At 35.8% G+C, this 22,847-nt stretch overlaps 1 protein-coding gene across 1 annotated transcript; it reads right to left on the reverse strand.

Moving 5' to 3' along the window:
* Positions 1 to 1,369: 1,369 nt before the first annotated feature.
* Positions 1,370 to 22,464, reverse strand: LOC109004249 (7-dehydrocholesterol reductase). The gene is made up of 13 exons (XM_018982739.2): positions 22,263 to 22,464; positions 20,708 to 20,930; positions 20,435 to 20,490; positions 19,164 to 19,266; positions 19,012 to 19,077; positions 18,115 to 18,228; positions 8,799 to 8,925; positions 4,439 to 4,539; positions 3,703 to 3,828; positions 3,517 to 3,581; positions 2,436 to 2,517; positions 2,195 to 2,277; positions 1,370 to 1,612 (listed from the first exon to the last, which is right to left on the reverse strand). Exons 1-13 carry the CDS (start codon positions 22,352 to 22,354, stop codon positions 1,546 to 1,548), a joined length of 1,305 nt encoding a protein of 434 aa, XP_018838284.1. The 5' UTR covers positions 22,355 to 22,464; the 3' UTR covers positions 1,370 to 1,545.
* Between the last annotated feature and the right edge of the window lie 383 nt (positions 22,465 to 22,847).

Below are 22,847 nucleotides of genomic sequence, written 5' to 3' on the forward strand. Positions count from 1 at the left end.
CTCTTTTTTGTTGAATTTGTTTTTGGGGTAGTGGGGAGCAAAATGAAGGGAATGATGAGGGAACATTTGGAAGCTAGACATAACCATTCATTACCTTACTATTGATATGAGTTGGCTTTCCCTTATTAATCCAAGATTAAGAAATATCTCTCCATATCTATTAAAGGTTATTTTTTCTCTCCCGTACTTGGATGAGCGCCCTTCCCTCGTACTTCCATTGAATTCGAGCCCTTAAAATAAGATTAATTGTTTTTCTTTATTCAGCTATAAGCCTATAATCAACTTGTCTTTTTACTCGTCAATGTAGAGCTAAATCATTTGAATAGTAATTGACTAATTTCATTAAGTACTGCCATAGAGCACGATATATACATATTTCTCAATCACATCCAAGACATTAGTGATCAATGATAGAAATGAGTTTGGGAGATTTATTTCAAAATTGTAAAATTCTAGAATGTTCAAAACAGCTGAGTAAATCAAATTGGAGTTCAGTTCTTTGGAAAAAGATAATTTTCACCAAATTGTCGCTATTCTTTTAGACCTAGTTTGAAAAGTGAGTTGAGATAATTTGTGCATAGTAATAAGATATTTGAATTGATATGAGATGAGTTATAAATTATTTGAGTTAAATTGTTTTACGTGATTTTAAGAAATAAGAGAGAAAAATTTGAATAAAAATATCATCAAATTTAAATTTTATTTTTTATTTGAAAATTTGAAAATGTTGAAATACTTTTTATATTTTTTTTAAAAGTTTGAAAAAGTTGTCATAATTAAGTAATTATTAGATGAAAAAGTTAAAAATTTGAAATTAAAAAGTGTTTATATTTATGGTGTTTAGATATTGAGATGAGATAGGATGAAATGAGATGGAAGCATCTCTCTATCCAAACTAGACCTTAGTCAACCAAAAATTTAAAAAGAGAGAAAACAGATGAGATAAGACCTAAAACAAAATAAGCCGGAAAACAGATGAGATGAGATGAGATGAGTTTCAAAAATTTCTCCAATTTTTCTCATATTTTTCCTACAATTTTCTTGTATATCAATCGTGAATCAATCAATGGATGATTCTTTACCACCAGAATGTCTGGCCAAACTATAATAACTCCAAGCCAAAAAACAAAAACAAAAACAAAAACAAAAGAAAAACACAACTTGCTCCAACCCTCCAATCCGCAGCCAATTCCAAACAAACCCAATTCCACCCTCCATTAACAACAAGCACGGTGTTAGTTGCGCTGTAGAACGGGTGATGTGCATTTCAAGTGTGGTAATACTGGCACTGTAGGTTGCTACATGCTACCTCAACAGTGACAATCAATGCAGTAGTTAGTGTTAGGTGTTATGTAATAGGCGGAGGGGATGAACAAGTTTCAAACACGGCAATAACGGAGTCTATCAACATGCTACAAATCAAATGTTTCGATCACAAAGCAATACCAGAGTTTTACCAATATAAATATCATCCTCAAGTCACCCACGATACAAAAAGCCGATAAGAACAATTCGGTCAAGTACATTAAATAGAAACAAGGTTATTCAGTAGATTCCGGGAATGATCCTGTAAGGTACCTTCTCGCAATATAGTTTCCAATATTTTCCATACCTGCAAGCAAGACATAGTAAGAATTCATTCAACTCTATAAAATGCTTGAATCAAAGTGTACATTTTGTGTAGGTGTCTATATATATATATGCATAACACGGGCGTGCACACTTGGAGCTTGTCTAAGAAAAGATTATGGCCGATATTATAAAACATTGTTTCAAACAAATTGCAAAGCATGAGTTAGAACAATTTTATTAGCCCTATGGTTGTATGACACTACTCCTTGCTTCACATTCATAAATCATTAGCATGCAGACGGGGCACACCATCATTTTTTTTTTTTTTCCCACGAACTAGCAGTGTAAACTTCATACCACAGCTAATCCTAACTTCTGCAGGGTGGCATGAAATTTGCTTGCCTCTGGAATCACCCAAGACACCACTTGATGAACAAGTAGCTTTAATGAAGACAACTAGGATTAAATAGTCTTAAAATAAATATGGAGACTATGATTCCAAAATTCTTCTTTATGGAATTAGAAAATTCTTCTTTATGGAATTAGAAATATTTAGAAGACAAATGTTGATGCATGTTCAAGAGGAATGTACAGACAACACCAGAAGTTTGTATTTGCTTACTTGGACCGGCATCGATCATCATCCCTTTTAGCTCGGTCAAAAAGAAGGATAGTAAGAAATATCACATAGAAATAAGGTAGGAACTGCATAAAAACAACGAAAAGAAAGTAAGATATATCACACAGAAGTAAGGTAGAAACCACAGAGCAATAAAAAGAGTGCGGCAACATGTTCTCCAAACTTTCATGTTAGTGAACCCTTCCCACGCACATAACACTAACAAAGAAGAAGAAAATCTTACATGATTAAAGAGAGCAGGTACAGTCCAGAAGAAGGCAGCTAATATTTCTGGTGCATAATGAAAATGACGAGATAATCCCCACCTGCAGGAACCATAGAAATGTATGTCAGAATGGCTCTGAGTCATAAGCCAGATTTCAGCTTTTAGTTCCATTATTTTAATGGAGACTAGTTTCCTATGTCCAACTTAAGCATTCCACTTTTATTCGTATAAAATAATTCACCAATAAAGATACCAACTTCAAGAAGACATGTTTGTTTAAGTCTATTTTTTTAAAATGTTTCAAAATTTTTAAAAGAAAAAATTCAACTTCAAACCAAACATCTTTCAATCTCAAAAGATTGACTAGTTCCATCATTTGCCTAGATTTTAGTGAGAAGTCAAAAACACAAAAACCAAAACAAATTTTTAAAAAACCAACAAAAATATCATAAAAATTATTAGGGGATGCTTGAGGAAATGAGATGAGATGAAAATTTTGTGAATAGTAATAAGATAGTTTGTGAATAGTCATGAGATAGTTTGAGTCAAGTATTTATTGGGTTTTGGAAAATGAGAGAGAAAAAGTTGAATAAAAAATATTATAAAATTATAATATTATTATAATATAATTTTTTCATATTATTTTTGTTTTGGAATTTGAAGAAGTTGAATTGGTTTTTGTTTTTTATTTGAAAGTTTGGGAAAGTTTTAATGATTAATTTGAAAAAGTTGTAATGATTAGTTTGAAAGTGTTTGTATTTCAATGATGTTTGGAAATTAAATGAGATGCGATGAGATGAAAAACTTTTCCAAACATCCCCTACTTTTCACCTCTTTTCATCCACTTCACAAATCTTCCTATCTACTTCACAAAACCCAATAACAATCATCTCTCAAAATTTTTCAAAACAATTCTCAAAAATTCACTAACCAAACATGGCCCTAAGATTTAGAAATTTTGGCCTTATCCAACTGCATCTCTCCCATATTACTAGGACCAACTTAAAAGTGACTTCAACCCCTCAGGAATAGGGGACAAGGAAATAGCAACTCTACAGCCACAAATAAGAGTTGATATAAAGGAAAATTGTAAACTCACCATCCAGATGTTAAAAGAAGACTGTTTTTTGCTTCCCCAGATGTGGTAGTGTATGAGGCAACTATCTGTAAAGCATGTCAATTAAATTTTATCTTTTACCTGCAGATTATGGTAAAAATTGCGTGTCCGGCAAAAAGAAGTGTACATAGTTATAAAAATCATGTGATAAGTGCAAAAAATCAGCACCTTTGAAGGAGCTTTTCCCCAAACTAAGCATTTGCCATTTGTTCTACGAAATTCTTGCCTCTGCCTGTCACAATCATAGTTGATATATATGCACAGAATGCCTGCCACTAGTATATAAAGTGCAAGCTGAAACAAGAGATGGACACTGTCAGAAAGGGGCAAAGAATAAAGGGATGATAAAAACTAAATTGAGAAATTTGTTGACATAAAAAATCAACTGCTTAAGCTCATCCAACGGGCACTTTAGCAAAGGCTTAATACATATTATGCTGGTACATACACATTTAGCTCACCCAAATAAGCAGGGATTAAGGCTTACTTAAGCTCAGTGGTTACTTTCCCTAGTTTAAAGCTTATATAAAAAATTTCTAAGATTCCAAAAATATGATTTTAAGAAAAAAAATGTTATACTTCAATACTTTTGAAGTAATTCTGTCAATTCATACAAAGTTTTCCTCATCCAACCTTCACCCCAATTCTCTAGAACACCCTAGGTAGCGAAGTGTTCATCACATTGATGAACCTAACTGCATTGAAAATGCATAAAATGTAGAGTACAGGAAAAGTACAAATGTAATTTTGGTAAACAGGAAAGGTATGCGGTTGAAAAAGTGAAATTGTACCTAATCAGAAATTGAACATGCCTTATATCAAAATGCCAAAATAATATAACAAACAGACACGTTGCAGAATTCCTATATTTTGGCCAAACCACTGAAAAGAGGTTATATGATACCTGAGTTCCAAGGTTTACAGGATGGTTGACAAGGTACATGCCTGGAGAAGTGTAGACAGATGGAACCCATACCAAGCATCCCCAGCAAATATAAAAACCAGCTGCCATAGACAGAAGTAATATGAACACTAAAAAGCTAAGCATGAATAACACCAGAAGCAGTATGAACAAACCATGATAAACGGCTGGGATCCACTGATAAAAAATGCCACTACCAACTTTTTCATGTTTGAGGATCAATCATATGATGTATCTGAAGACTTCATTAATTCATATTTAAGCAAGCTAGGAAGCCAGTATTATGCATCAAAGTTCATATCTGACAATATGGAGTTACATATATGCACAAAGAAGAAGACAAGAGATAAAAACTACTATAGATAAGTCTTAAGTTTCTGAGGTGCACAAGAGGGTAAAGGATTCTGTTCCAACTCCTGATCGTGTAGGGCTACATTATTTAACAGCAAAAGGGCTAGTTCATAATTCATAATTCATTGGAAAGATATTCTATGGATGTAAGACTTTATCAAATGGATTATTTCACGAATTTTTCAAAACTCGATGTGATCATGCATGAAATTATAGTTTTCTAGTTCAACTGCATATGATTTATCAAAATACTTTGTGCGGTAGATTCAGCCAGAGGCTTTGCTCAAATTAATTCTTTCTACCAAGAAAAACCAGAAGAATTGTGGGGAGGCGGGCTATTGATGTGGCTTCCTTGGTTGGAAATAAACAACAACAGAAAATGAAAGCAAATAAAGGCAGTAATTCCAAAGCCAAACCTAATATCCAAAGAATATTAGAGAGAAAATCTGAACTAAGTATATCCTCCATCACCATACCAAAGAACCATATTTTGGGATATGATTTGTGCTGAAATCTGGGTTCTCATAAATGATATTACAATAATCTTTTTTGATATAAAGATCTTCATTCAATAAGCTTCAAAAAATTCTATGCGGGTGAGAATTGAGAAGAATGGAGCTTTGGACTTGAGTTCGGTTTCTTATCCTATGCGGCACAGGAATACAAGAGTAACATGTGAATTGTTTACGTATCATCAACTTATTGGTGGATGTAAAAAAGGAAAGAGCACCACATCCGAACTGAAGGTTTTCTCTACATACTATATACGCAGCTAAGTATTTCGATAAGGATTAGTAAAGATGATTTTTTTTTTTTTTTTTGCACTATCATCATAGACTGTCACACCCTATGAGAGGAGGCCCAAGCCACATCTGAGCCTATTCTCTAAAAGAATTAGTCAATGATACAATTGGAGTCCTATTGGAAACCATTATAAAGAGCAAGAACTTTTCCTTCCCAAGCAATGTGGGTTCCCATACACCACTTACCCTTGTTACTCAGCATGAGGTATCACAATCTCGCCCCCTTAAATTCCTGACGTCCTCATCGGGCCAGTCCATCATAGGTGGTTTGGCTCAAGTCTCATATTTCTGGTTGGAATAAACTCGAATACTATTTGTAAAGCCCGAAGGGCGGCCCAAGCCACATCTGGTCCTATACTCCAAAATGACTAGTCAATGATATAATTGGGGAGCCCCATTGAAACCATTATAAAGAGCAAGAATTTTTCCTTCCCAAGTAATGTGGGATCCCATACACCACCTACTTTTATCACTCAGTATGGGGTATTACATAGACTCTATTATATGAACTTCAACAAAGCTAGTATTATGTGAAGAATATGAACACTGCAAAAAAACCCAACAAATAAAGTGGAAGGGAAACAATATACAGACAAACTAACATCCATCACTTTAGCATAACATGTGCCATCAATTGACCTCTCTCTCTCAAGATTTTGAACAACAAAACCAATGTCCCAACAAGAACCACTTTTTCCTTGTCCCTTTCAGTACTCTGTAATATCTTAACTTCATGCCCAATTTCCTTTTCTTTGATGCACAGGTCAGAAATAAAATAGATTTTATAGCATTTGGACTCCAAAATTTGGAAAGAGCTCCCTCCAGGTCTAAAGTTCAAACCCTTGAGTGCAAACAATTTCTACGGTCCATCAGATTGGGGGAATTTCCCCTTGAAAAAATGAGGCGTGCTTGCAGGAAACTCCTTGCGGAGGGTCCGTACACGCCTGTGATTAGTCAGGACTTTGTTCCCAGACAACCAGTGCCAATAAAAAAATTGTAAAAATTTGTTGCTCCCTCCAGATACAATATTTCAATAAAGAATATTGATGCATTTTCAAACATTTATCCCATCTGTGTACCAATCAAGCTTGTTCAGATATGAATGAACATAACAAATGGCAGCATCAACACAAGTTGTGCTACCAAAATGCACTAGTTTGGTATCAGCCACTCATCATGATGGCAGGGGTGAAGCTAAATGTTATGAAGGCAAAAGACAGTGCTTCTGAACTGCAAGAACAGTATGAGGGGTAAAATGAGAGGGGACAGGTTAACCTATAAACCAAACGGACCCAGATCTACTGTCCCCATCCTCCATACCAGGGAAGGCAGGGAAAGAGAGTACGTTATAGCTGCCGCTAGAGGACTCAAGGTACTGAAGGCAAGACTAAAGCCAAATAAGATGCACATGAGAAAGGTTTAGTATCTCATGCCTTACCTGATGGTTGAACCAAATAGACTGTAATTACACTCTGAATTTTATTACTTTTTTTTTTTCTTTGCCAATCAAGTTGGAAGAATTCAATATACAAAAATAACAAACTAAGAACTACAGTTACCAGGGATGAAACCATAATAAGGGGGGAGCATATATAATTTCAAATAAGATTTAAATTTTTTTTTGTTCAAATTTTGGTACAAATGCATGTTTGCTTGCATAGTATTATTTGTGTCATAAATTCGTTATATAGCCCAAAGCATATGTTCAAGAATTTTCGAGTCCAAATGTTAATAACAACTATACTAATTGAACTTAATCCTTGCTCAATAAAAAAAGTTACTTATCTCATGAATGGCTTAAATAGTGATGTCTAAAACTAATATAATTAACAAGTGCACAAAGAAAGAAAACGTCAAACTTGATTATTGTTTTTATAGGAAATCAAGAAGTTTAATTCATAACATAATAGGCATAGCCAAGCACACTAGACATATACATGAGTAATTCCTAACTAGGATTTACAACCAAAATATGAAACTCATGGACATTTAGCCTGATTTATTGCCCACGCCAAGAGGAAAACTCAATTATACATGTACAAAAAACTCAATCTTAAGAAAACAAGACATTTAATTACAAAATTTACAAATTACAAGTACCCAAATTGAAGTATACTTTTTAAATAGAGTAATTCTACATACAACCGTGAAGTGCGTAAACGCCACATAATCGCTTTGAGAAATAATGGGGTCCACTATTAAAAAATTAATTTTTTTCATGGATCTCATATTTTATTCACTTTTTTCAAAGCGATTATGTGGCGGTTGCACAATTCACGGTTGCAAATATCTATTCTCTTTTAAATAAGAAGCATAAAATTCAAGCAAATGCATGCAATAACAAAAATATAAAAAAAAATATAATCTTATAATTTTTTTCGTCTTTAAATTTTATTTTTTTTTTCAATTTATAAAAATCTGAAATATAAAAAACAAAACTAGAGTCCAAAATATAAAAAAAAATAAAACCAAAACTAAAAGTTCTTTATATTCTGTTTTTTTTTTTAAATTATAAAAATTCAAATATTTGAAGAAAATTGTAGAATCCTTGGGGGACCTGGCCTCCCTGTGGATTCGTCACTGACTGCTGCAGAGCTCACCTGCATTTCCCAATTTAAGCAACATGTTTCTAAACATTAAGTCATAAATAGTCTACGGTTAAAACTAATTTAAGTCAATTATTAGAAGATATTGTCATTTCTAAAACCAGCGAAAAATCAATAATTGTCTGCCAATGCTGCATATCTATATTGAGTCTTCTTCTTTTTCTTCATTTTAAAAGATTTCCTTACTTGTGATTGTTCATGGGTTTTCTAATCTGCGTAGGTTAAGCATGATTCAGGAGTCTTTGTACATATACCTTACTCTACACAGCTATTAGAGTTGTGTGCGTGTCTTGAGACAAGATTTCCTAGTATGATCTTTCTTCTCCTTTCTTCATCTTGTTAAATCATACCCTTCCTCATACCAGGTTATGAAACAGAATAACGAATCAACAGTGAAAAAAGCTCATAGTGATAAAATGGCATTGCAATGAACATACAATAAATTTTCAAGTGAAAAATTGTAGGCAAGCATGATCGGATGAACTGGGCATTCTATGTTTACCACAGTGCTTTATTACCATGAATTAACAAACTAGGAGAAATAGTAAAATGTGAAATGCAAACAATAGACCAAACTCATACCTCGATCATGTGCAATATCCATGGTGTTCCAATAACCTGATTCCCACCAAAAAAACTTTGTGACATAGACCAGCATCAACGTGGTATTAACAAGCATAGAATCAGCCACTCTCCCATTCACTTCGTACTGGTAAAGAGTTGGATATTAGAAAAAAAAAAAAATAAGCAAAAGATTGTGAACTCAAACATTTAGAACTTAGAAGCTAGGAAGTTTTCTGTGTCTGTGCGCAGCATGCTTGTGTATTTCAAAAAAGAATGGCTTGTCTTGCAATAAAGAGATGCCTGTCAACTTTGATTTATGTAATTTTCATAGAGACAAAAAAATGTTATCCACTTGTTTTGATGGAGGTTTTCTCTTAGGTTTTTCAAACTCTGGTGTCAACATATTGCATCTTCTGTATGCCAAAATACTTTGTTGTATCATGGGGCAAACCAGACCAGTTGTATTGTTTACATGCTTTATTCTAACGCTTTGTAGCAGTTTCCTGATTGAGGGCTAATTTCACTAAATTTGAGATGGTACTAGTGGGTTAGAAGTTCAGCATCTGCTCTAGTTTAATCAAGTAAAGTCACAACCAAGATGAGAGAGAGGCCTTGTGGAAAGCAGTAGTAGATTATATCTACGGATGCTCATCGGATGCGGGATGTTCTAATGAATAACAAGGATTCTCATGAATAACAAGGACCTCACATGATGGATTATGGAAGAATATAACAAAAGAATGAGGGAAGTTTTTATCCATAATAGACATGCAATTAGAGGCAATTCCAAGATTCAATTTTGGGATGATTTAAGGTGCAGAGATAGGGCTCTTTTTTTTTCTATAAGTAAAAGTAAAGTTTTATTGACAGAAGAGGCATCGCCCAAGCACACCGGTAGTATACAACGAACATGCCTAATTACATCTAAGCACTAGTGAGAGATACAAGCAAATCATGAAGATTGTCCACATTACAAATAATGGCCAAAGCCCAAGAGATTAAGGCCTCGTTTGTTTTCAGAAAACATCTCATCTCATCTCATCTAATCATTACAACTTTTCCAACTTCCAATACAAAATAAAATAAACAATTAAACTTTTTCAAATCCCAAAACAAAAATAATATTAAAACATATATTCTAACAAAAATAATATTAAAAAATAGAAGGTGAGATATAATAACACCTCACATAAAAAATCCAGCAAGAATCCATTAACAGCCGCTCTCAACATATGACTCAATACTTTCATAACAATAACAAACAGCAAGGGGGAGAGGGGATCCCCTTGTCTTAATCCCTTAGACCTGTTCAAGAATCCTTCCGGTGCTCCATTCACCAAAACCAAATAACGAACCGTAGTTATATAATGCCTAATCCATGAAATCCATCTATCTCCAAAACCACACCTCCAAAGTAAATAACACAAAAACTCCCATTAATGAGGTGAAAGATTTTCTACCTATCAAGAGCATGGTCATAAGCCTTCTCCATGTCTAGCTTGCACAAGAGTACGGGTGTTTCCTCTTTGATTCTACAATCTAGGCTTTCATTGGCAATCAACACCAAATCCAAGATTTGTCTCCTCTTTACAAATACATTTTGAGATTTTGATATAATACTACTCATAACAATACTCATGTGATTGGCAAGCACCTTTGAGATAATCTTATACACCTCATTAATGAGACTGATAGGTAGAAAATCTTTCACCTCCACTACCCCAACTTTCTTAGGGATAAGAGCAATAAAGACATTAATGTTTTTTTCGAATTTACCAAAGGTTTATAGCTCCTGAAAAACCTGCATGATGTCCTCCCCCACCATATCCCAACAATCATAATAAAAGGTCATCGAGAACCCATTCGGACCCGGGGCTTTATCCTTGGCCATCCCACGAATTACCAAAAGAACCTCTTATGCTTCAAAAGGTCTCTCCAACCACATAGAGCTTAACTGATCAATATTATCAAAAGGCATACCATCAAGTTTGGGTCTCCAAAAGGATTTTTCAGCAAGAAGGTCTTTGTAGAAATTGACAATGTGGCTTTTAATAGCATCATAATCAGAGTAAACATGTTCCTCAACCAGAAGCACCTCAATAGCATTATTCCTATGATGAGAATTAGCCACCCGGTGGAAAATTTTAGTACATCGGTCCCTTCCTTCAACCAAAGGGCTCATGACTTTTGTCATTAAATTTCCTCCATAAGTAGCACATTTTCTAGCCCCGAAGTGAGCTAATTTCCTGCAAGAGTCCTCCTCAGAAAGAGAAGCGCTCACCTCCCTTTCTTCCAAATCCTTTAATTCCTCCATAAGGAGCCTTTTTTTACTATCAATGTGTCCAAAGACTTCATCATTCCACCTCTTCAAATCCCTCTTCAATGCTTTCAATTTCCCAGCCAATATAAAGCTTGGTGAACCCTCTAAAGAATACGAGAATCACCACGGCCTCACTTTCTCTACAAAACCCTCAATTCTCAGCCACCATATTTTCAAACTTAAAGTATCTTTCCCCTCGCGAATGCCTCCACAATCCAGTACAATGAGAAAATGGTCCGAGCAAACTCTATCCATTCTCTTTTGTAGCAAGGTAGAGTAATGTGCCTCCCATGAAGGAGACACAAAAAATCTGTCCAAACGAGACCAAGCACGATTATTAGACCAAGTGTGCACACCACCAACAAGTGGTAAATCCACCAGATCCATATTGAAGATAAATTCAAAAAACTCATTCATTGTGTGGTTGTACTGGACTTCTCCCTATCTTCCAATAGGGAACTAAGTAATATTAAAGTCACCGCCAATACACCACAGTAGGTTCCACCAATTGCCCAAACCCGCTAGCTCCTCCCATAAAACCTTCCTATGTGTGTCCAGGTTAGGCCCATACATACCAACAAAAGCCAAACAAAAACCGTCCTCCACATTTATAAACAGACACGCCACTGTATAATTTCTAGCACACTCCTCGATAGACTCACCCACCCTTGAGTCCCACATAATAAGGATACCCCCGGATGCTCCCTCATAGGCAAGGTACACCCATCTCACAAATGGACAGCCCTAAATGCTAATGATGATGCTACGATCCTTCAATTCCATCTTGGTTTCCTCCAAACAAACAATATCCAACTTCCATTGACGTAAAAGATTCTTCACCCGCATACGCTTATTGGGATTCACTTGAATGTTCCAAGAAAGAATTCTAGGCTTCATGGGGAGAAATAACCTTTCCCTTGGATCTTCCTTTGTTAGTACTACCCTCCCTTCCGTCATAATTGATTGAACAAGTGAGACACTTCAGCTCCCTCTTTTTCCTAGAAGCAAATTTAGGGGATTCAAAAGGTGAGATACATTTCTGGATCAACTGTCAGCAACTCCACGAACACCTTCTAAGCCACCGTTAATGATTCCTTGGCCACATGCAATCCCAATGGGTTGATTGGCTCATGAAGGTCCTTGGTGCCTCTGATTCTTCGTCACCTTCTCGAAGGTCCTCCGTCGCAGTTGATGAGCTCCTCAATACCATCGTCACCTTCTCGCGAGTCTGATGGGTGACTTGCAAGTCCGATGGGTACCTCGGCACCTTCTCCGGCGAGGTTGATTGACTCCCGCTGGTAGAAGGCTCAACCTCACCCTCCTTGACTCTCCACACGGGCTGGGTTCCAATCCTAAACTTTTCTCTATTTTGCCCCACTTTTTGAGGCCCAACCGAATGACTCATTTGATTTGGACCTAGCCCAGCCTCTTTTGCTCGCTCTATCGGACGACCCATTTGCTTAGAGCCTAGCCCAGCCTCATTTAGTTGCCCTCCTATTACATCACACTCCCTTAATAGCCCACTGACCTCACTTCCCAAGCCCATTACGTTGCCCGATCCAATCACCTCCCTTCCCTGGCCCATCTTATTAGGCCCATAACCGTCCTCCTCAACTCACCGTATTAGAGCCTCAACCTTCTTTTGCATTGCCAACAACTGCATTTTCACTTGTAGGAAGGTAGTGTGCACATCCTCCTTTGCCAAACCCATGACAAGCCTGCCTCCTCCACTATGCACTTGCCTTCCCAGAGGTAGGTGGAGCCTTTCCACCCCTATCAGCACCACCTGCTGCGCCATAGCCATGAGTCGGCACCTTCTGCTACATCGAAACCTCCCTATACGAACGACTCTGTGGGTGGTTCATCGCCACCAATGGCCTCCACGCTACCCCTCCTCCTCTACCATGAAACTCTTGCCCTCCCTCCATAACGGCCTCCCACAATGCATCCCCCATTCTCCTCCAGCCCTTATCTGCCAAGTCTTTAGGTGTGAAAATGAAACTTCGTCAGCCACCACCACCTACTCCACCAGAGCGTTGTAACGGCCTCGAACATTTGAACACCTCTGCGCGATGAAGCTTCTGGTACCCTCCCTTGTGATTGTGTAAAAATCCTTCTTTTCACCCTTCAGGCAATCCTCCAATGTTTTGGCAAACCATTGCACCATAGGAATTCCCAACCTCATCTCTTTTACCAACCTCCTATTCCCAGTCTTCGACAAGGCAAACGCGTTTGATTCTATTACTAAGGTGTTATTTGGATAGCGAGTTGAGATGAAAGTTGAAATTGAATAAAATTTTGTTATAATATTATTTTTTAATATTATTATTGTTTTGAGATTTGAAAATGTTGAATTTTTTATTAAATTTTGCGTGAAAATTTGAAAAAACTGTAATGATGATATGAGATGAGATGAAACACTTATTGTATCCAAATGGGGCCTAAATGTTTCAGAAACCTCATAATCCCCCTAATCTCACTTAAAAACACTCAACTCAACAGTAATCTCACCGTAGAAACCCAAAGAACCTCATAGGTAGCAAGTTGTACAAAGAGGAAAAAAAAACACGATTGTACAAAGGGGAAAAAACACTCGGGGCAAGGGGTCCCTTCAAAGCACAGATGTTAACTACGTACACATTCCCAACTATGTACAGTGTTGCTTGTGGCAAGGATGCTTGTTTAGCATATAAATTTGAAAATATCTAGTGATTTGCCATAGTTAAATGTATGCTCTCTCAAATGGCTCAAGACTGGGGGGTAGATACTTTCATACCGTTCTCTAATCAATTGTATCCCTCTAGTTTGGGAGGAGGAGGTGAATACAAGCTTCTTTAGGCCCCATGATAATAACTCCTATCCTTGAAATAGCATTTGGTGGACCAAGGCTCCTTTGAGAGTTGCAATTTATGCATGGAAACTTCCTTATAAAATATTCACAGCATGGAAAATTTAAGAAAAAGACATTGCGGTGATTGATTGATGTTGCATGTGTATGAGGACTGCAAGTCTGCTGATCATCTTTTACTCCAATGCAAGAAGGCTAGTGCTTTGTAGTTGACCTTTTCAGATGAATTTGTTTGATTTCGGTCATGCACATAAGAGTTGTGGTTCTTTTATCCTTTGGAGAGGGTTAAGCGGAAGCCAACAAATTGTGGCAGCATGGAAGACAGTACCCTCTTTGCCTCATAGAGTGTATTTGTAGGGAAAGGAACGAAAAATTTTAAGAACCATGAGTGGAGATTGGAGGAGCTCAAAACTTTATTTTTCAATATTCTTTTTTTTTTATAAAATAAAATTTTATTGAAACTAGTAAATAGGCATAGTCTAAGTACACATGAAGTATACAAACAGCATACACCTAGTTACAAGTTAGCTAGAAAGTGATACAAGAAAATCATGTAAGTTGGCTCCATTAAAAACACAGGTTGAAGCCCAAAAAAATAAAGTATGGAAGAGGAGACTTCTAAGCTCATCCATAGAAAGTTCTTTATCTTCAAAGTTTCAACCATTCCTTAATCCAAAGACACCACATGATACATAAAAGAATCATTCTTCATACATCCGCAATAAGAGAATTGCCCCAACTCCTTTGCCAACAGGAAAACAAATCAACAATCCTCTTAGGCATCACCCATGCAATACCAGTTCTGTTAAAAATCTCCACCCATAAGATCCTTGCCACCTCACAGTGATGTAAAAGATGATCCACCAACTCCCCACTCTTCTTACATTTATAACGCCAATCCATCACAACGAGTCCATGCTTTCTCAAACTGTCCATAGTCAATATTTTCCCAAGAGATGCAGTCCAACCAAAGAAAGCAATCTTAGGCAGCACCTTACTTCTCCAAATGCACTTCCAAGGAAATGAAATATAATTTTGACATGACAAAGCCTTGTACAATGATCGTATAGTAAACTTCCTACTTCCTTTATTCATCCATAGCATCATGCCCACCTTATTACTACCAATATTCGAAGAACACAATAAACTAAAAAAAATCATAAATAACTCCTATTTCCTAATCATGAGCAGCTCTAAGAAAACAACCATTCCACTGTGAGGATCCACTAGAGCTATCCAATACCTCTGACACCGATGCCTCTTGATCAGAAACATGGTCTTGAGAGCTGAATTACCACACCAAAATCTGACACCAGATCCATCGCCAATCTCAAAATTAATAAACAAGCAAAGACCTCCCATCCATTTCTAATATTCTTCCACCAGCCTACACCATGTGCAACTCTCACTTCATTGGAACACCAACCCCCCTACATGCTCCCATACTTCAACTCAATAACAGCCTTCCATAAAGACTCCCCTACACCAAACAATCAAGTTTTGGCCTCCACGTATGTTGTTCCGGAAGAAGTGTCTCATAATAGAGAACAATATGGTCCTTCATTTCAAAATGGTCATTAAGAACAAGACCTTCAAAATGGAGCATCTCAATGGCATTGTTCCTACAATGGGAATTGGCCACCTGATGAAAAAACTTCGTACAATGATCTCCTTCTTTCAACCAAAGAGCCTGAGATTTTTGCCTTCACGAAATCTCCTCCATCAAAATCAGCTTTTCAAGTTCAACATCCACATAACTTTTCCTACTCGACTCCTCCTCCATCAAAATCAGAATATTTCTCGATATTCAATTCCTTTAGATAGGTGACTTTTTAAATTCATCATTTCCTGTTTCTAGATAGGTGACTCTCTTGTACACATCTCGTGTATCTGAGTGTGCATTCTGAGTGTTTTTAATGAAGTTTTCTTACTCTGGACAAACAAATCAGTCTATCATAGTGTTGTTAATGTGGCTGCTTAGTGTTGGCAAGCTGAATTCAAATATGCTTTTAATGGCTCGTTTGGACACTTGGAGTATCTCAGAATTTTATAAATAGTAGTGAAATGGTTTGAGTTAAGATGTTTTATTGGGTTTTGGGAAATGAGAGAGAAAAGGTCGAATAAAAATATTATAAAGTTAAAAAATGGTTTGAATATAATTTTTTAATATAATTTTTATTTTGAAGTTTGAAAAAGTTGTATTGATTTTTGTATTTTGCTTTGAAGTTTGTAAAAGTTGTATTGGTTTTTGTGTTTGGATAATAATTAGATGAAAAAGTTGAAGATTTGAAATTGAAAAGTGTATTGTGTTTAAGTGATATTTGGGAATCTCTGTGTCTTTGTTTTTAAGAAAACCTTTATTTGTATAAATGCATTAAAGCATCCAATGTCATGTTTTTGGACTTTGTTGATACTAAATTTTTTATTGTAACTGTTTTGGGGTACTAAGTACATTCAGAAGAACTGTTTTAAGCATCTTTTGGGTTTCAATGAAGTTTCTTTCAATTAATCCCCCCAAAAAAGAAAGGAATGACTAAGGCTCCATTTAGACTCACTTAAAATTAGAGAGTTCAACTTCCAAACGGGGCCTAAATGGCAGAAGTGGTGGAAAAAAGAAGGGCACATCTCAACCCCTAGGAGTTGGCTCCAGTGGTAAAGGCTTTGGTCTTGGTGGTATGCTCTCTCCATGTCTAAGATTCGAATCCTCTTAGGTGCAAACAATTTCTAAGGGCTATCGGACTAAGGGATTTTTTCCTTGAATTGCCCGAGGTGCACTTGCGAAAAACTCCTCAGGCTTGTGCACCCTCAGGATTGATTAGGATGTTGTTCTCGGACACCTGGTGCCAATAAAAAAAAGGGCACATCTCTCTCTCATATCCATCTCTAGCCCTAATATGCCAATGAGAAACTATGTGCATTATCCTTGCACCGGTGATCGTAAATTATTCTTGAGCTTGCAACATGGGTGGAATGTCATGAGTAGCTAGGGCTTTATTCGACCGAGTTCAGGCAAGTTGAGGTTGTGTCTAAGCTTGGCTCGAATATCTAATAGTCCCGGCTCGAGCCCGGCTCGTATGAGAGTCAAGCTCTAATATTCAGCTCGAGCATAGCTGAATTTATAGAAATCCAGCCCAAGCATAGCTCGAAGCTTGAATTGTGATCAAGCCGAGTGCTTAATCAAGCTCGACTTGGCTCGACTAGAGAATTTTTGAAGTCCCTTATTTTCTCAATTGAAAAAATAAATAAATAATCACTAAATAAATGAATTAAACAATAATTGAAACGAATCAAAATTGCAATTTTTATGAATTAGTCAAATATCAAATATGTAGTAATACAAATTACAATTTTCTCTTTTAATTATATTTATAACTAATATATATATATGCGTGCACGCACACACACACATATATACGTTAATGTATAGATTTTTATTATATATTGCTACTTCATATCTAATATACCATATACATATAATATGTACATTTATATAACATTTTTATTAATACGTGCGTGTCTTACAAAATATTCAAGCGAGCTTATGAGTCAAGTTTTATACAAGCTTGTTTGCGAATATTAATCAAGTCAAATCAAGTATTATAAGAGTTTTGTCATTTAATAATAGATCATAATTTCATGTTCAAAAATGAGCTCATTTAATAAACAAATCTAGCGTGAGTCAAATTCAAGCTCATTTAATAATAGCTCATTTCATGTTTGCGAACATTAATCAAGTCGGGTTCGAGCTACCAATCGAGTAGCCTGTTCAGATTACACCCCCATGAGTAACAAATTACCACCATTCAGGCAAAACTTTATTAAAAAAAGAAGACAGAAAAACAGTTAAAGAGGTTGATGGGAAGGTTGGAAACCATCCAAATAATTCGAATATTTTGAGTGTAGGTATTTGAAATATACCATAAATGGGTTAAAATAGAAAAGTGAGTACTAAATGATCACATCCATTTATGTTCACCTGTAGCCTCCCTAAAATTGAAGAATTACTCTTTTTATAAGTACAAAAAAAACTGAAGCATTACTTAACCATCAAACTACCTAGTAGTCAAATATATTAACCAACGAAATGCCAACCTTTATATCTCTCATATCTTACCACTTACATAACAAAAGTGACATCATCGATATACGCACAGTTGGAACATTACCTGTTTTATGCAATATGTCACAGCAAGAACTGCCCAAGACATCATCCCAAATCTGCAGTTTGTGAAAACTTTTATATCAAAATGTTTACCAATTCGAGGATATAGCTCCATACCCTGCAAGAAGCAAAGGAGATTATTAAGAACACTCTACAAAAGAGTAGGACCTAGACTGACAAATCCATTGTTGTCACAGGTAAATCTTGTAATGATAACTAGACATTAGAGTAGTTTTAATTGCTCAGACAAGTAAAAACTGGTGCTTGTCAAAAGAATAGTTTACAACATAATCCAAGTCCAATAGGATAACAAAGAAGGGAAGATTTTTGCTATCTCACCAAATCATTAGATAGGGGGAAAAAAGAAGCTGATAGCAAAAGTACAAGAGATGGTACTGATGAATTCACACGTTATGAGTTTAGCATAGTTTCTGGGTTATTCATCTCACTCAAAAGTCAAGCCGCAAATGGGGAATGGAGCCTTTCAACATTTCATATTTACATCTGATTATAAGTTGATTTTTTTTATAAGTGATTATATAAGTTGATTTTTTTTTTCTTTTGATAGGTAATTATATAAGTTGATTTTTGATATGGTGATCTTGATAGGGACACGAAATGCTGTGGAAAACATCATCAGAACTAAGGGTGATGATAAACAACAACACATACAAAGTCACACTGAGGCAATATATGTGTAAAGTAATGTATTATTGCACTCACAGAACTAAAAAGATTCTTGAAAAATGCAAAAATACCTTTGTTAAAATTGTCTTAAAAAATGTCACGTCAAAAGCAGGCTACACTATTCATTAGAAGCGTGCCTCTTAAATCATTAGTCATAAATTAGAGTTATAGGATAAGAAGGATCAGAATATCATAGATATTTCAAGACACTCACCCAGTAGAAATCAATTATTATGTTCCCAGATGAACCAGAGTCGGTGGAAGATGGCGCAACATGACCCTTGTATACATAAACCATTAGTGATGGAAACATAAACTTACATTCTATAAATTGCAAATATTTGTACTGCAAAGTTCAATCCTCACTTTTATGTACAAGAAAATACAGAAGACAAAGCTTCCAAAAATCAGTGCTGAAAATATTTCTCCCAGATGATCATACACCAGCGAGGGGTTGAATATCCCAAACCTGAAGAATGAACATTGAAAAAATGAAATGCCCTGGAAATTTAATTGCATTTATGTAAATCAAAAACAAAAGCATGGCGATATACATTAGCTCAAAAGAAACGAAAACTACAAGGCATGTCAATAGAGAGAATAATGAGTGTGTTACAGTACAAGTAAACCTATACTTCAGTGAGTTCCAGACAACGATACCAAGCAGAACATGAAATTAAGGTTGATATATGAAAAAGAAATATGCAAACAATAATTTCTAAGTTCATACTCCTGCTAGTAATGGCATGTTTTCAAAGATCAATATATTTAGCAAGTCATACCTCTTCTGATAAGTTTTACAAACAATGGGGAAAAAAAAGAAGAGAAAAAATACCCACAGAGAGAGAAAGAGAAGAGAGCAAGGAAACCCTGGAAATAAAGATAGATAGACAGATTAGCTGTCATCCAATGGTACAGCACATTACAAAAATAAAGTATTGAGCTCCTCAACAGTCCTTTCTGCCGTCTTTGGAACTTTTGTAATTTCTTTCCTACCATATGCACCAAATCAAATAAATGGGGATAATTTTCTCCAAGCCTCATTATGATGGCTACCAACCCACCAATTCCAACATGCTAACAACTCCATTCGACAAGGCATCACCCAACTAAGCCCATATTGCTGAAAAGACCTGCCACAATGGGCAAACTACCACACAATGTAGTAGAAATTTATCCATAGATCCCCATTTCTCTTGTAGTACATATTCAGCAATTTGACTCGTGATATTTTAACGCCAATTCAGCATTTCATCAGTTCTGTTATCATATAACAGAAAAACCAATAAGACAGTGATAGAACCAATTTTCTCCAGTTGGCAGTTAGTTCATCAACCCACGACCTAGCCCACCACTTCCTTTTTTAGCATGATGCAATTTGAACAAAAAAAAAAAGAAGAAGAAGAAAGAAAACACTGATATCACAAGTGCATCAATCATTTAAAATATTATTCAAACGATTAGATGAATTTATATGCTGCCCATAATGATCGCCAAAAGCAATATCTCTTCACATCCCACAGAAATTAGAAAATAATGACGCAAATTGCTGCAGCTGAAAGAGGATTCACAACCCTTTGAAGGACAAAACCATGTTGGCAAGCATAAACACTTTATTTGATTGAGAAAGTCCTTACCACCAAATACCAAGATAAGAAACCAAAGTCACTACATATGCAGCCATCCCATTTGCCTGCAACATGCATGATATAAGATAAGAAATAGGTAGTTTTTACATTGAACAACTTTGCAATATATATGCAAGTAACTGGAATCCACAACTTCATGGAGCACTGGAAAATTCAAAGTAACAAAACATCTTTCAAATTGATAATTTACCAAGTATAAAAGTTCAGATGTGGAGATAGTAAGAAATCACTCTGGGAAATACAACATTTACTATCGAGTACCTTGTAAACAGGCCGATTTCCTGCTGGAGATACTGGGCCCTCGACCCTTTTGCCAGGTAAAAGAAGTTGAAGTGCAGCCTCAAAAGCAGCATAACAAGCAATAATTTTCCAAGCAATAGCAGTGGGTATCGGCCATATATCTATAAATCCTTTAAGCCCGTGCTGCTTCAAGTAATCGAAAGTTTGGGAAACAGACCCATCAGCATGTACCATTGTATACCATCTGAACAAAGTATCAAATTCTGATGTCAATACCCACTTACAATAAACCAGCTTTATATGAATGAAGCAGAACTTGTTAACCAGCAGACACTCACTGATAAGGTGCTCTAAAAATTCAACTTGTACTTTAATTGAGCATAAGACATCAACCAAAGCTTGGCCCTTGACAACTTTTCTTTCTCTGCTCTGGACTCTTTTTTATTATATCTAGAGTCTGTCCATTTTGTATTGGTGTTTGTTAGTTCAAGGACATGTCCGGATTTCAATAATTGACCTGAGTGCCAATCTATATTGGTGATTATCAAGCTGACCATGAACATCTTCTTTCAGTTTCCCATTTTATCACTGAGGAGTAGTGCCTGTGTATTTTAAGTGTGATTTTTCCATGAAGGCTTTCCAGGCAGGAAACAATACCTATATTGCTCAATGTTGCTCAAACAAACCGGGGAAATACCTGGCTTTATTACCATACAGGGAGCAAGAACTGGAACTGGGTAGAGAGCTTTTGTGGAAAGCTGGGCAGGTGGTGGAACTTTTTGAATACTCTATAGGCTCTAGGATCTTCAAGTGGACCAATGAACCTATCGAACTGGCCAGAACCAACTGGTTTCGACTGGATCTTTACTGGTTTGGCCAATTCTTAACCCTCGTTCTCCAAAAACCAACAGTGTCAGCTAGAGTCTTGGTTTTAGGGTCTCAATTTGCCCAGATAAAACCAAACGGACCATTTAACATATATAAGATATAAATAGGTATGGGCTTAGCAAATTTCATGGAGAGATCCATCGTATTTGAAGGAAATTACAGCAAGAATGTCCTCAATGAAAGATTGAATTTCAAGTAGTTTTAGAAACTTTTATTAAAAGATTTAATTTCAAGTATAATTATCAAAAAATAAATCAAGTAATTTTAGAAACTTTTATCAAAAGATAAAAAATAATATTAATAATAATAATAATAAAATTACTAGAGGCACCTCAAAGTTGACACTCAAATCTGTAATTAGTTTAGAGGATGGAAGTTTACATAAAAATCGAAGGGATGATGCGATCATATAGTACTTACTGAGATGATTGTTGATTCTTTGTATAAGGCTAAGAGCTAAGTAACCGTATTCATACCCTTCTTGCTATATATGCAAACAATATGCCCATTTTGCAGAGGATTAATGAGATTTGGATGTAACAACATCGTCCCCTCCCTCCGAGAATGATAAAATCGCACCCATTACACATAACAGTAATTTTCACTTCTCAGGAAGATTATCATTATTGAGAAACAAACACAAATCGAATCCGAATTAAGAGGGAGACAAATATAGGGGAGTGCTTACAGTAGAACAACAAAAGGAGGGCAGAGAGAGAGCAAAGACAGCATGGAAAAGTATGTCACCAGCGGCGAGTGTACCGTCTTAGCGTCTCCCATTCTCTCTCTCTCTCTCTCTCTCTCTCTCTCAATCTCCGACTGTTTCTGCTTGACTGACTTCAGTACATAACAACCCCTGGCTGTGCATGAGATGCGAATGGCAGAAGGGCATTTTCTTGATATTTCCAGTTAGGCCCCTCTCATTTGCTCGTAATTGCAGAGGCTTCTCCACGTGATCTGACAGTGTGATCTGAATTCTGATCTCTCTATACCTAATCCTTCATTTTTATTTAAGTTCTAGTTTATTTTTAAAAATAATATAAATTGAGATAAAAATTAAATAAAATATTATTATAATATTATTTTTATTTAAATATTTAAAATAATTAAATTATTTATTTTAATTTATATAAAAGTTTTAAAAAATTATAATAATTAAATGAAAAAATTGTAAAAATAAACGAAACTTAAATATTAAAATAATATCTTTAGTTCACCTCTCAGATATATTATACAGTCAAATTTAAAAGTTAAAAAAGCTTGTATAACATTT

The sequence above is a fragment of the Juglans regia genome, chromosome 7 (genome assembly GCF_001411555.2).
Source record: "Juglans regia cultivar Chandler chromosome 7, Walnut 2.0, whole genome shotgun sequence".
NCBI lineage: Eukaryota > Viridiplantae > Streptophyta > Magnoliopsida > Fagales > Juglandaceae > Juglans > Juglans regia.

What these genes read in the sequence shown, in the direction of transcription:
- LOC109004249 (XM_018982739.2), bottom strand. Translation starts at nt 22,354, where the DNA reads ATGGGAGACGCTAAGACGGTACACTCGCCGCTGGTGACATACTTTTCC. An exon ending in GTATTTTCTTGTACATAAAA is followed by an intron (nt 19,078 to 19,163) that starts GTGAGGATTGAA and finishes TATGTATACAAG; the next exon opens with GGTCATGTTGCGCCATCTTC. An exon ending in GGGGAAAAGCTCCTTCAAAG is followed by an intron (nt 3,582 to 3,702) that starts GTGCTGATTTTT and finishes CATGCTTTACAG; the next exon opens with ATAGTTGCCTCATACACTAC.